At 44.6% G+C, this 13,795-nt stretch overlaps 1 protein-coding gene across 5 annotated transcripts in view; it reads left to right on the top strand.

Moving 5' to 3' along the window:
- BNC1 (basonuclin zinc finger protein 1) overlaps nucleotides 1-13,563 on the top strand; it is a 143,422-nt gene extending 129,859 nt beyond the window's left edge. For all 5 annotated transcript variants that reach the window (XM_069624991.1, XM_069624992.1, XM_069624989.1 and 2 more), the window contains one exon: nucleotides 10,263-13,563. In XM_069624991.1, the coding sequence (XP_069481092.1) occupies nucleotides 10,263-10,950 (688 nt within the window). In that variant the 3' untranslated portion in view covers nucleotides 10,951-13,563. The remainder of the gene's footprint in view (nucleotides 1-10,262) is intronic.
- Nucleotides 13,564-13,795: the final 232 nt, after the last annotated feature.

The following is a 13,795-nucleotide window of genomic DNA, read 5'->3' as shown; positions in this document are numbered from 1 at the left end:
GAATGGCCAGAGCGTTAGCAGCCTTGACGGTTGAAGCTGCAGTGTATATGATCCGCTTACCCATTGCATCTAGCTTCTTTCCTTCTTGATCTGGTGGAATCATAGACTTGGAGGACGGGTTTGCAGATTGTTTGCTTGCTGCGGCTGAGACCACAGAATATGATGATGGCTGTGATCTAGGCACTTGGGGGCTAAGTCCGGCACCCTGCATATTTTCTCCAGCCTGTCCCGTTTTGCTGGTGCTGACCTTAGAGACTTCATTAGCGTGAGGCCTTGCTTTCGCACCTCGTCAATGAAAGGGACATACTATATAGTCTTCCTGGCCGATGTGCGCCTCTGCTAATGGAAACCCTCCTTTTTCTTTTCCTCTGGCACCAAGCTGAAGAGGATCGATGCCCTTGCAATCATGGAGTGGAACGACCCCACCTCATCTGGGGGAGAAGCATCATCAGCACCTATCGGTTCCCCATCTGCGGGAATAGAGTCATTAAGCTCGTCCTTGGTGCCGGTATCGGTGCCCGTCGCTGTATCAGTCTATGGTGCATCACCCGCTGGTGGTGCTGGGACAGGCGGTAGCAATGGTTGTAGCCCAGCAATGTCTGTGCAGAGGCCTTGGAGGGTTTGTACCTGGGGTCACTCCCTGACTGGGCTACTATTGATGGCAACCACTGTTGTATCTCTGAGACCAGAGAACTGAGCACAGTGAAAATATCCTGAGACATGTCCCTAGAGGCTTGTAGAGGGGCTGCAGGAGGGGGCATGGACAGAGGGCTAATGCATCTCACTGGGTTCATATAGTTTGGTGACCCCATACCTATCAGGCTGTTGCCACCCATGTCCAGGCATTCCTGTAAATGTTCCTCCTCAGAACTCATGTAGACTGTCGTCACCGAGCCGACTGCATCCTTCCAATCCATCCCCACTGGTCTTGGAAACAAATCTGTTGCTGGTAACAGATCCTTTGGTCTTTCTGCCTGCTTCAAAGCAGAAGATACCACTGGTGCCTTTACGGACTGAGTAGTGATAGTTGACGAAGTAGCAATCATGGTCAATGCGGTCGTGGGTTTCTCTCTGGTCGTCGACTGGGCAGCCGGCGACGGGATAGTCTATGGAGAAGCGCCACCCACAGCTGTTGACAGGGCAACCATCAACAGGGGCTTTGTCATCAAAGTCGTGGCCGGAGGAATCGTTGATGGGGGCCTCTAATTGTGCAGCATCGCCGCAGATGAAATCGTGGACATAGACGTCGACGAGGCCCTTGATGTGACCTCCTTACGGGAATGGTTTTATCGGTTTATCCTTCGACGACGGGCCATGTTTTGAAGGTTTGACAGACGATACCCCACCCACTGGCAAGCTTTCTGTGGACGGGCATGGTGACTGAGAGTGTGTGAGCCCCAAACTAGGACCCGCAGGGTCACTAGTCTGCTCCTCAGCATGATACTTGGCCTTACGGACACCCTCCCGGGATACGTCCAGGGTGATCTCAACCTCTCACCCGAGGGAGAACGCTCCAGAGGTTGACTGGATCTGGAATCTGCCTGAGCGTGCCCGGAATCCATGCCCCGGGCCCTGTCCTCCTTCAGCCACGACACCAACCATCGGTAACAGTCTCTCTTAGTCTTGGCTGGGAAACTTCAGCAGATGTCGCAGCAGTCCTCCTCATGGTCAGGATGCAGATAATAGAGGAACCTTGTATGCCTGTCCTCCACATAGATGTTCTTCAAACCACACCAGGAGGAGAGCCTGAACAGACTCCTCTTGCCTTCCTCTGACATGGTGTGGCACGAAGTAGGCCTCACTAGGCCTTCCCATGAAGATTGGACGGTTTAGACGATGATCTTCACCAGCAATGTTTCGCTGCTGACTACGAGTCAGCAGACAAGAGATTAAGGACAAAAATAGGATTTCTTGGGGTGAAAAAACAACAATTATGAAAAATAGCTCAAAGAGCAACTCCCAAGGATTCCCTGCACCGAAACGTGCAGTAAAAATCTGAAGATGGCCACAGGAGGCTGGACTCTGGGAGACGGTTGTCATTAGATGGGGGCAGTATGACCCAGTCTCCAGTGATTGGATAGTGAGAGAAAGGCAGTTTTCAAGCTGCTTTCTTTTTCTTACTAGGGAGTCTTCGCTTGACTGCGGGGAATATTCATCAGCATGTGAATCCATGTCAGACCCCAGCTGTAGAAGCTGTGTTCCTTTGTTAAATTCGATAAAGAAACGTATTGCTTCCTCATTAATTAACCATCACTATCAAACCACTAAACCCCAGCAATGAAAAGAAACGCAAACTTCCCCTTACGACCTAATGTATGTTAAAGTTCCCCTGGCTCCAGATACTTTGACCCTAATAACTGACAGAAAGAGGGCTAATGTTCCCCTGTCTGTAATGGAGTACCCTCTGTATAAGGAAAGCTGGCATACTTATTATTTTGGCCGTAAGCCTGCTACAACCGATAGAAGCAAAGCAGAGAATACATTGAGAAAGTACATCAGATCAATAAAATTAACAATCCCACAATCAGCTGTCCTTTTTGATCCATCCTCTAATGGTAGCCACCCCATGAGCCATTGCCCTAAACTTTCTAGCACCTGGGACTTTGCTGATACCATGTTATGATACAGGTCTATTTTTTTCTTTAATGCACGGTCTGTTTAATGCACTGTCTGTGTCTATTGTACTCTTCTGGTCCATAGAAAAAACAATATCAAGCATTTATAACTGCTGCACATAGCCCATCGTGGGATGCTTCTATAATAGTCCAAGGCCATTCTGTTCTGCGTGGTGGCGGTGGTCAGCCCATGCACCTTACTCTGAATGGTGGCCAAGCATCTGAAGTGCCATTTGCAAGGAATCTCTAGTGATGCAGAAAAGTTCATTAGTGACCTTGCTAGTTCCAAAACTCCCCGCCATTGGAGAAAGCTTCTAACTCTCTGGTGAAAGACAGAAGTACCATAAGCAATGGTATTAGATGCCCTGCAGTGCCCACCCGGGCTAGTAACCGGTGGTTGGAAGTAGATGCAGGGCCGCCAATATGTATGCAACCGTGCATGTGTTTAACCAGGCATTTGGAAGACTTGATGTGCAGTTGTCCAACAGAGCCAATACAGGCCAGAGCAGGGACGAGTAACTGGGCAGGTTTTCTGTGCCAGGTAGCCCTGCAAGTAGCTGGAGAACAGCGTTTCAGTGTATGAAAACAAATCAGAATCTTTTTGAGTGAGGAGGTTAGACCAAGTCCCAATCTTAAATGTATGTATGTGTTTCCACGTATGCCATGTACCCACATCTTGAGGGTAGCCTCTGCTTGTCCATTGTACTCAGTCTCTTTGAAACAGTATCAAAGGTCGGCCTCACGTGTTGCTGCACGTCCACGGGCTGTTGGGGCATCATCAGTGCTAGGGCCCTAAAAGAAGAGTTTCCCCTGGGGAGAAGAGTGTCTGGTTGCATCTCCGGAGGCAGTCCTTGGTCTCGGTGAGCTGGGTCATTCTCACCGATCCAGTGGGAGCAGGCAAAAGATAGGTTAGACATTTTTGACTGCCATTCTCCTGCCTGAACATGACAGTGATTGTCAGCAGGCACAGCTTGACCCCTCGTAGCCTGATGTGTCTGGCCCACTGCATGATACTCCTTCGTTGCTATAGTTGGCTGGTCTCTGGCTATATACCTCTGGGGCACATGTTGTGCCGGGCTGCAGGAGGTCTGGATTTCTGGCAAAAAGCAGGAGGAAGCTCAGGGTAGGTACCTGAAGAGAGCCAGGAAGGGTCAGCAAGTGTGGATCGAGGAACTTATTAATCTGTGAGGCATGCACAAACGGTAGCAGGCCGTTGCATTTGATGGATGTATCCATGGTCCAGAGTATCGTAAACAGTCCCTTTCACCTAGGCTGTAGAGATGTCTCTCAGGAGAAGTCCTTGATCAGTACCTGGTGTCCCTTGGCAAAGGGATGCAGTTTTCTTTGCTGATGAGGGGGAGTCTTGTACATTGAATGCAAAGCTTTGAGAGATTGTGTTAACTTCAAAAAATAAAACCGCACAGCATCATCAGTGTGGACAGGTGACAGGGCCTGTTTAGTAACAGAGCATCTACGGGTAAAGGTGTGGCTCTGGCCATAAGTATTTCAAACGGTGAGAGGGTGAGCTCTCTGTTTTTGGAGGCTCTCCTGCTAGGTCCACCAGGTTTTGTACCACATTTCTGATAATTTTAGGTTCAATTCACATTTTCTTTCTACTTTGCCACTGGCCTGAGCTCTGCATGGGACATGCAGATGTTCCCAGATTCCTAAGGCTTGGCACACAGTCGGTTTAACCTCATTAAAAAAGATGAGTACCCCGAAGGACACAGAGGCTGTGAAGACATTTTAAACATGAGATTCATTCTAAAATAAAATAAGGCCTAACTCTCCCTATATCTATGGGGGTTTTCCTACCTATTTTATTAACTAAGGTGCTCGTCGTCGGAATGAATGTCCAAAAACAAGTCTGTCCTCTGGCCAAATCTAACCTATCTGACCATACCACTAGTGTATCTACCTAAGACCAGGAGAAGGACTTCCTTCTCCTGGTTGTTGTGTTTTGTCACAGGATTTTCTGTGTTCTTTCGTTCCACTCAATACACCATACACAAATAGTCTCTTGTCCTCTGGATTAAGTTCTGTAATTCTTGGAGGGGACTGAACGTTTTCCTCTTCCCCTTTCTTCCTGATCTCTTTCTTGTCGGGCTCTAGCCTCTCTTCCCAGAGTGCTATTTTATGTATGAGTTCTGTCTTTCTGGTTTCCTGGTTATTTGTTTCCCAAATGTCTTTATTTATTATATTCTTTCTCATCTTCGGGACCAGGATTGACTTTTCCCTTTTCCCAAGATAACGAGTTTTCAACTCTACTCTTCTCCCACTTTGTGTATGTTAAGTATCTCTGCCTTTCATGAACATGTTTCTCATGTTTCTCATTCCCCGGCTGATTTCCAATACTTTTCTCATTAATACTAGGATGAGTGTTGCTCAAGTTATGAGTCCCTCTTAACTGTCCAGTAATCCCGTTGCCCGCATTACCTTCTACTCGGAGGGATTACTTCACCGGGAAGGTCTTGGACTCTCTTTCTGCTTCTTCTTGACTCTGCAGCTTACTTGTCATGCTGTCTTTTTCACGTGTGTTTTCTGAATCGAACTAGCTCTGTATCTTGGGTCAGCAGTTGTTTTCTCCTGTCAGTGGTGTCTGCGTTGTTCTCTGGGCGGACTGCCCACCACCATTGCTGTGTGGTCACGCCACCACCAAACTTTCTCTTCAATTGCGTTGTGATTTCTTCTGTTCACAGACACCGGTCTTTGGCTCTGCGTCGACACTGGTCTGACTTAAGCAGGCTCTAGGTTCTGCCAGAGCTCTGCCTCCTTCTGCTCTACTCTCAGAGCAGGCTTCCCATGGTTCTCTCTGTTTTTCACCCTCTCTCGCCGTCCCTCACTCTCATATCATCCCTTTTCAGCATCCTCAGCACAGTCCGTTGGTTGGACTGATTTAAAGGGTTAGTCTGTTTCCTGTTGTATAGCATGAATCCACTTCATCTTTATGAAATTGCTAATTTTATTTAGAGAAGTTCATATATGCCATCACCTTGAGGATATCACAGAGTTCCTCACTGGAATGGGCATCCTTGTGTACAAGAAGGGAGTCTCTCCTGGTAAAGTACCACTTGCCTTGACCTGTACGGAGGGTGTTGCAGAGGGGGCTTACCTCGCTGGCCTCACAGGGATGGCGGGGCTCCCCCTTAGGGAGAAGGGACACATTCCCTCAATTCGTCACACATATTAGGCTTCCACCCACCTACTAACCATATCCATGATCACCAGCATGTACTTCTAGCAAGCCAGCACAGACACACGGATGAAAACTATCTGCAGCTGGTGGAAAGGGCCTGGTGATGGTGGTGGTGAAGAGGTTGTGACCCGACAGTCCTTCTCAACGTTGAACTTTTCACAAGTGGGATAGTGCGAAACTATGTTAGAAGCAAGCCGGTCAGGCTGAGGAGCTCGCTGTCGTTTGGTGTCAGCTAGCTAGAAGTGGTCTCCGTAGAAGCTGGAACTTCATATATAATCCTTAACATTCTTAGCAGCATTTTCGTAATCAAATCTTTTGTTTAAGCCAGAATGGTGCACTGCATTCTATTGAATATGGATAGCATATCAACAATTGCATAAATCATCTCAGAGTGGGGGAGACAGGCTTCAGATTGCAGGTGGAGTTGGCAAAACACTTCTGGAATTAGTGCCTGTAGACACTTGGCAATCCCAACAGAACACATGGCAGGTATGTGTAATGCAGTAGTAGATTGGAACTTAAGGCACCTGGTGTACTCCAGCGACTGGAAGCTGGACAAGGACATGTTCTTGAAACGGTTTCATTGATGGGTCCATTTCAGGCAGATCTCTTCACAGTTCATTGAAATATTCACTATGCACATTTTTTCAGCTGTTGGCCTGATACCTTTGCAGCTGCCAATGACTTTTTGGATGCTTGGGATGAACTACTAGTTTTCCACATTTGTAATGATGGTGTGACTCCTTGCCAAGGTCAGGAGAGAGCAAGTGGACGTAGTGCTAACAGCCCCGTTTTGTACTCACAAGCTTAATTTCCAGCTGTGCTGGAACTTTCTATAGGTTTTCCAATCCAAATCCGCCAGACAGTTTATCTGTTGTATAATTAGAGAATCCATAGCCAATCAGTCATAGGCTTTCGGGGAAGGCCCAGGAGCTCAGCAGGCTGAAATTAGCTCAATTTACATCAAAGGGCTACAGATGTACCCGGGTGTTGTTAAGACTTGATTGTAGCGTGGAGTAAATGGGCCTCCGTCCCTAAGCAACAAACAGCGAAGTATAGAATCCACTCGCTATTTGAGGATTAGAGCCACAGGTGGTGGATGGAACACGAACACCGAGTCCTCCGAGTGGGTGCGGCAAAAGAATATGCAGGTTAAGGGAATTGGCCAATAACACACTCTACAGTACTTAGTGACAAAGAAAACACAATCACCTACCAGTTGGAATAGCAGAGGATGGAACTGAAGGAGGACTGGGTAACTGAATGTATTTCTGTTACTTATGGGGGGACTGGAAAGTAGGACAGACGAGACAGGATGAAAATAACCAGTTAGCCCACCAGCAGCACCTGTAGCAAGGATGACAGAGTCAACGAACCAAGGCTACTAGACTCGCGTAGCCCTGGAAGCAAAAGGGTCCGGGTCAGGTAATTTCCGAAGGTATCCAAAGAGTCAAGGGTAAATCCAAAAACAATCCAAGCAACAATCCGAGGTCAAGACAGGTAAACACGTGGTCAATAATTAGCAGAGGAGTAAGCGAGGCAGTCCAAGATACGGTCCGAGTCAAAAAGCCAAGATAGTCATCCGTAATGCAGAGAAACGCCACAAGCCAGTAAAACAGCTGAAGTGCAATGTTCGTCGGGAGATGTGCTGTTTTATTTCCGGTTTGAGCATGTGATCTTGTTACGTGCATCACGTGACCGGAATGCATAACGGGTTGTAGTCCATGGAATCCTGTCACGTGATCAGGTCCCGTGCCTGCCGTTCTCTCTGTGCACCAGGACGGCGAGTCTCTGCCTGCCTGCCCAGGGAGCCCACTTCCGCCACGGAAGCCGCCAGGCATGAAGGAATGGTGCCCGTGAGCGCGGCAGCGCCGCTCCATCTCTCCGATGCTGCAGGTGGGCAACGTGGTCGAATGGGTGTGTTTTCTGTTGTGTTGTATGGTGTAAAGCCTGAGGCATAGCCGGTAAGGGAAGTTTGCACAAATAAGGGCTATGGGGCGAAGGGTGCATGATGGGTGTTGTGGAGTGGCTGATGCCAAGGTCAACACAGAGATCCCAATTCAACAACTTTAGAAGACATGCTCAATTATTTAGCCCCTTTGGCAGAAGGCATGGCTTAGTGCATAGTGAACCCTTACACTTCCGCTATTAGTCATTATAAAATTGATAGCACTCTGATCAGGGAGCACCAGCTGGTGTGCAGGATGTTGAAGGGTCTTTAAGTGGAAACACCCTAGATTCCTCATCCCTCAGTCCTTTGGGGATTTTTTGTTCCTGTCCTAAGAATGAGGATTTGTCGAAAATGGCACTCTCCTGCACATTATGGATGTTATTCTGTTTGGTGTCATGTTGTAGAATTTGAAGTCCGAGAACTTGATCTAGCCGGGAGAAATTATTCCCCAATTTGTCTTTTTCTACATTTCGAACTGCACCAGAATTCACTCAAGAGCTATCGATTATCCGGCATTTCAGGAGCGCCTGAAATTGTATGCTGTCCGCTATCTTAGTCTATAAATGTTACAGCTCGAACAAAAGCGGCCAGATTTTTATTGCAGTAAGAAAGCTTTATACGGCAGTCTCCACTCCAACTCTGGCCCACTGGGTACGTTGAACCCTTTCCCAGTTAGAGATTAATATCTTCCGTTTCGGGCACATTCCGCAAAGCGCACAATGGCTTCTAAGGAAATATTGCTTCATTTCAGACTCATATGTACACATGTTAGGTTTCTGTATAGGTTCTGTCATGATCCATACTCCTCACATAGAATAGTTCCAGATGCTTCTCCCAACTGCCACAGATGCTGCATCACTGTAGCAGGTTTTCTTCATCTCGCGTCGTCCTCTATACATATTTTGCCATTTTGGAAGTTAGTGTTTGATAAAATGAGGAGGATGTTAGACCTGTATATTCTTTTTTCTCCTTTTATTGTTGTACTGTGTTATATTGCAGATCAACACAAACAATCGCCTGTCGGTGGGTTTAGGTCTTCTCCTGGCCAGGTAACAGGTTGCTATGGCCTGGTACCCTTCCACGTTGGCAACTGGTTATGCACTATAGTGTTTTGTAATATTATGGAGAAGACTTATTGTACATTGTTACCTGCATTCTCAATGCTGAGCGATAAATGGTGTTTGTATGGGTATTTTATGGTAGTCTGACTATTATAAGTCAAGTGTGCTGACTCTCACATTAACATATTGAAACTTGCTGTTATATTAGCCCTCATGTCCCTACAATGTTGACCATGTTATTTGTGTTATTATGCCTGGAAGAATTAGGATTGTTTATAACACCTGTCAATCCTTTCAGACCTCCCAGATTGCACAATACTACACTTCGTAGCACTTCCTCCCGACTAGAAGGAATGCCCTACCATAGGCGATGCAGCTGCCGAATCAAATCCGAAATTATGTCATTGCAAGATAGGAGGAAGGAAGGAAAACTCTGAATCCGAGAAGCCACAACCCCAAAACAGAAAAACAAAGACAATATGAATGCCAAAGTTGCTCTTAGTCCCAAATTCACTTGGGGGCTGCCTTACTCAAATAGAAGAGCCAACTCTCACCCGAGTGGAAACTGTCAGGGTCCTAGCATTGAGCCGGGTGGATCATTGTAATAGCGTGTACACAGGACTCCCAAAGAGCAACTTAAATCATCTTAAATGACCTTCAAAATCCTAGACGTATACGCCCAGCCATGTGGGACTCTTACCCACATACATATCAACCTTGTTGCCCAGGTAGGCCTACTCTTGATTCTTTGGTCATCCTGATCAGGTCAGTTATGCTTGACGAAACCCAACAAGGAATGAACAGGAGGAATAAGGATGGAATGTATAGGGGCCATGCTGTGGCACTCTGTCACAGATATTCTCAGGCTTCAGAAAGATCACCTTCAAAGTGATTAAAACCCTCCCCTTCTTTGGGGCTTCTCTTCTGAGTTGTTTCTCAGCCCAAGGTCAACATGCACCTAAAAATTCACCTCTCCCGCATGTCACCCAAGCCTGAAAAATGTGGCCCAACGGCTTTGAAACCCCCCTCCACCCACCCTAAATGCAAGCGCACATATGTGGTTGTTGTTTACCAGGACTTGGGCACTTACTGTAATTTGACACATTAGTCACCAGCACTAAAACGGGTTTAACCTGAATAGAACTACTGAATTTCTTATGCAATCCTGCTCTATAACTTGCTTTTCTGTTTGAAGGTGGGAAGAATCACCCACTCGTGTCATAAATCAGAAATAAAATCAAGGTGATATTTAGAAGATTTCAATTCTTGTGGCATTCTCAAACTTGTACTTCGCCATGAGTATTCCATGCTCCATGAGTATTCCATTCTGCTGTCTCTTTCTACAACAAAAAGATTATTTGCACTAATACGTGTTATGATCTAAAATGAGTGCTGAAAGCTTTAAAAATAATTAATTTCCAATTCATTCTGTTTTATAGGCATAGCTCAAACTTGAACCTTCACCATAAACTACTGACCAAGGAGGACACTTTGGAAATGCGAGACAGTGGATTCAATGCATTTTATCCACTAAAAGACAGCACGAGAGAACCTCATCAAGATGTCGCCTCGAAGCAGCACGCGAGCCAGACTTCAGTCATCTTCAAGGGGATGAACAGGACAGGGAGTCTGGTTTACCCCATGAATAAACCCAGAGAGCCCAGTCCAGACCGTTCTGGCTGTGAAGAGGCAGATGAAAATGCTGTCCTTGACTTAAGCACCGTTCCAAGCATTCGATCTGGGAGCAGTGCTCACTCTTCATGGGACTCTGATGCAGGGAGCGAGGATGGGAATCTGCCGTTGGACGACAGTGACGAAAGCTGCGAAGGAACAAGCCTGATGACTAGGGAGGAGATGTACCAGAATTTTAACTTGATTGAAAGGGTAAACCCTATTTTTTCAAACTTGCCCTCTAGCTCGCAAATAACGTGCCACCTATGCCAAAAGAACTATAGTAATAAGGGAACCTTCCGGGCCCACTACAAAACTGTCCACCTCCGTGAGCTACACAAGTGCAAAGTATATGGCTGCAACACAATGTTTTCATCTGTCCGCAGTCGAAATCGGCATAGTCAAAACCCAAATTTACACAAAAGTCTTACCAGATCCCCAGAAAGCCTTCAGTAAATGTAAGCTTCTTAACTTGTTCTTAAACATTTCAGATAAGATCAGCTTTTCATAAGCTTCCCTCTGTGTCTAAACATAAATGAATGGAGTGTTTTATTAAATAAAAAGAGAAACAACACAGAAGCGTGAAACTATCAACCAAAGTGTTATTATATAAAGTATTGCACCATTATGAAAGCCATAAGGAACCGTGTACCTTCAAACTCGTTTACACTTTATAATGGGGAATGCGGCAGAGGATGACTGGAGTGCGTTTTTTTCTTCATTTTATCTTAAGTCTGTGGCAGATGCAGTATTATATATATATACATCAGCAGAAAAATCAAGTCTACATGAATTCAGAGTCTGTTTCACGTACAATTCATCCGGATAGCACCCCCACAATAAGAAGGCCGGCCACCAAAGCACACTTCACCTTACTTCTCAGACTCCATGGAGATAAATGGGGGGCGATAGGGCAGGTCCTCACTTATAACACGCCATTAATAAAAATTCCTTTTAATGCACTTTTACAAAAAAAAATGTCCATTTGTTTTCAAGTTTTGTAAAATGAAACATTGATTGCACATTCCAAGTTACAGATTCATACTTTCACACGCATACACCCACCAATTTTGTAAATAAAATGTAAAACAAATTTACCAAATCTTGTATAGTTCCAGTTTGATCAGACTGGATATTGTCAACTGTAGGCACTTTTTAAAACTGGATTTTGGTCATACAGTTTTGATACTAACCTGCTTTATAATAGTCAAAGCAAATCATACATTGTCACCACTTATCAAAATAATGCAGCTCCTGTATTTAGAGGGCTTTGTAACAAAATGTGAGCTTATGAACAGCAAAGTGATCTGATTGTTTCCTGTGTACTGCCCCTCTTTGGAAAGGTGTGGACCTACTGTAACTTCTTTGACATACATGTCTTAAAGGTGGCAAAGACCTATCTTGGTTTCGGTCACTCTCCCTTAGGTGTGTGCTGGGTGCCTGTGTCCTCCATTACCAATGATGTATTTTCAGATTAATTGGTGGGTGGGAAATTGGCTCCGTCATGGTTTGACGTTGCATGTTACAGGAACACACTATACACTGATTCACTGATTAAAAATAGTTTTATGCAAAGACAGGAAGGTAGGCAGGTGGTACTCCAGCCTTCAGTGAGTTGTAGGCATGGATGCAATAGATATCATCATTGAGATCTTTATTTCTGCCTAGGCTGTTTCTGCTTGCTGGTGTGCATGAAGTAGTGCTTCCCAGCAGGAAAAGCGGGAATTAATACACAATTACAGTGGATATGACGAAAGGCTATTTAACCAGTCATTTGACATTGCATATCCTTTCCTTCATACAACAGTGAGCATAATCCTTCAATGGCCAATAATGTGCGGCCCTGCCATGTTCTATGCACTTAACACTTCTGAGTCATATTTCACTGAAATGTCCTATGTCGTTTTTTAACTAAACGATTTTTGAACAGTTTGTGTGCATATGTGGTGTATGGTATAAACCATCAACAGCTGAACAATTTGTAAATATTGTATTTAAAAGAAGTACTCAACTGCTTTTCTGGCCAGGACGTGGCCATCCACATCCTGGGCTAGCCCACACTATTGTCAAGGACATGAACACAGGGTCTTGGCAATACCTGCTTCTAGTGCAGCTGCTACACTTCAGGCAAAACATGTACTGCCATCTTTGTGTCTATGATACACCAATTCAATTAAGAATGAAACAAGAAGAAACTATACTAGTCTGATCATTAGATACACACGATCATGATGCTGGAAGAAAGTACAATGTAAATATCCCATTGCACGGACATGGGGATGTGTTGTTCCGCAAAGAGAGAGAGAATCTCCAGTATAACTGGACTTGTTAATGTATTATGTACTGTATAACCCTAGACCAAAGCCACTGAAATTATATTGTAGGAAGACTGTAAAATAATGAACATTTATTTCTGTGTTCTATGTTGTTTAACTTATTGGAGGCTAATCTTTTTATATTGCTGAAATCAAGCTCGATAATGATTTGTAGAAGTCCACTAATTTTCATGACATTTTTTTTTCAAAATGTGTATAAATGGAACTCAACAGTGTTGTGTAAGTTCATAACTACTAGTGGTGGTTCAATTTAAACAATGTATGTTGTCTACAGCGGTTGTGTACAGTTAAAGTATCCTTTTTATGTTTTATAGAGGTAAATGAATATGTGTACAGTCCCTGCCTTTTGATGGTGAACATTGACAGAAAGTTTGCAGTATGCACAGGCCTTTCTTTGTATGGATGAAAATAATTTTTATGATAGCCTGACCTGAGCATGTTGGAGCTTTGCTATGTAGTCATTCCAGCTATTTCAATTTCTAGTGTTCACAATGTGGTAACATTATCTGTGCACCTTTGTTTTTTTTATTGCATTGAACAAATGTATGGAGAGGTTTTTTTCAGTTTGGTGCGCTTGTACGAGCAGTGAATTCTCATGTTTTCTTTTTGTACATTTATTTCTTTCAATATATATATACTGTATTCACTAAATATGGGAGCGTGACTGTCTCTGTAAGAATATAATGCTCCATCCATGCATACAATTAATGTAATAAATAATCTTAACATTGTACTTACTTTTATCTTGAGCCTGTACATGGAACCAATTCTTTAGAATTCAAATCCTATTGATTACTGTGTAGTTACGTACCTTGGTGCTTTGTTTACTCTTCACAGACACTATATTGAGTTCTCACCCTGCAAGCTTTATTACGTACCAGGTACCTTTCTTAGTGACTTTAAAAAAATGACCCAGCTGGGGGGGTACACACAAAAAGCATTTAATTGTATGGGTTTTATTTATT

This window comes from Ambystoma mexicanum, chromosome 11, assembly GCF_040938575.1.
Source record: "Ambystoma mexicanum isolate Mex_15411 chromosome 11, UKY_AmexF1_1, whole genome shotgun sequence".
NCBI classification, from domain to species: Eukaryota; Metazoa; Chordata; class Amphibia; order Caudata; family Ambystomatidae; genus Ambystoma; species Ambystoma mexicanum.
This window is presented reverse-complemented; position numbering and strand designations above follow the sequence as displayed.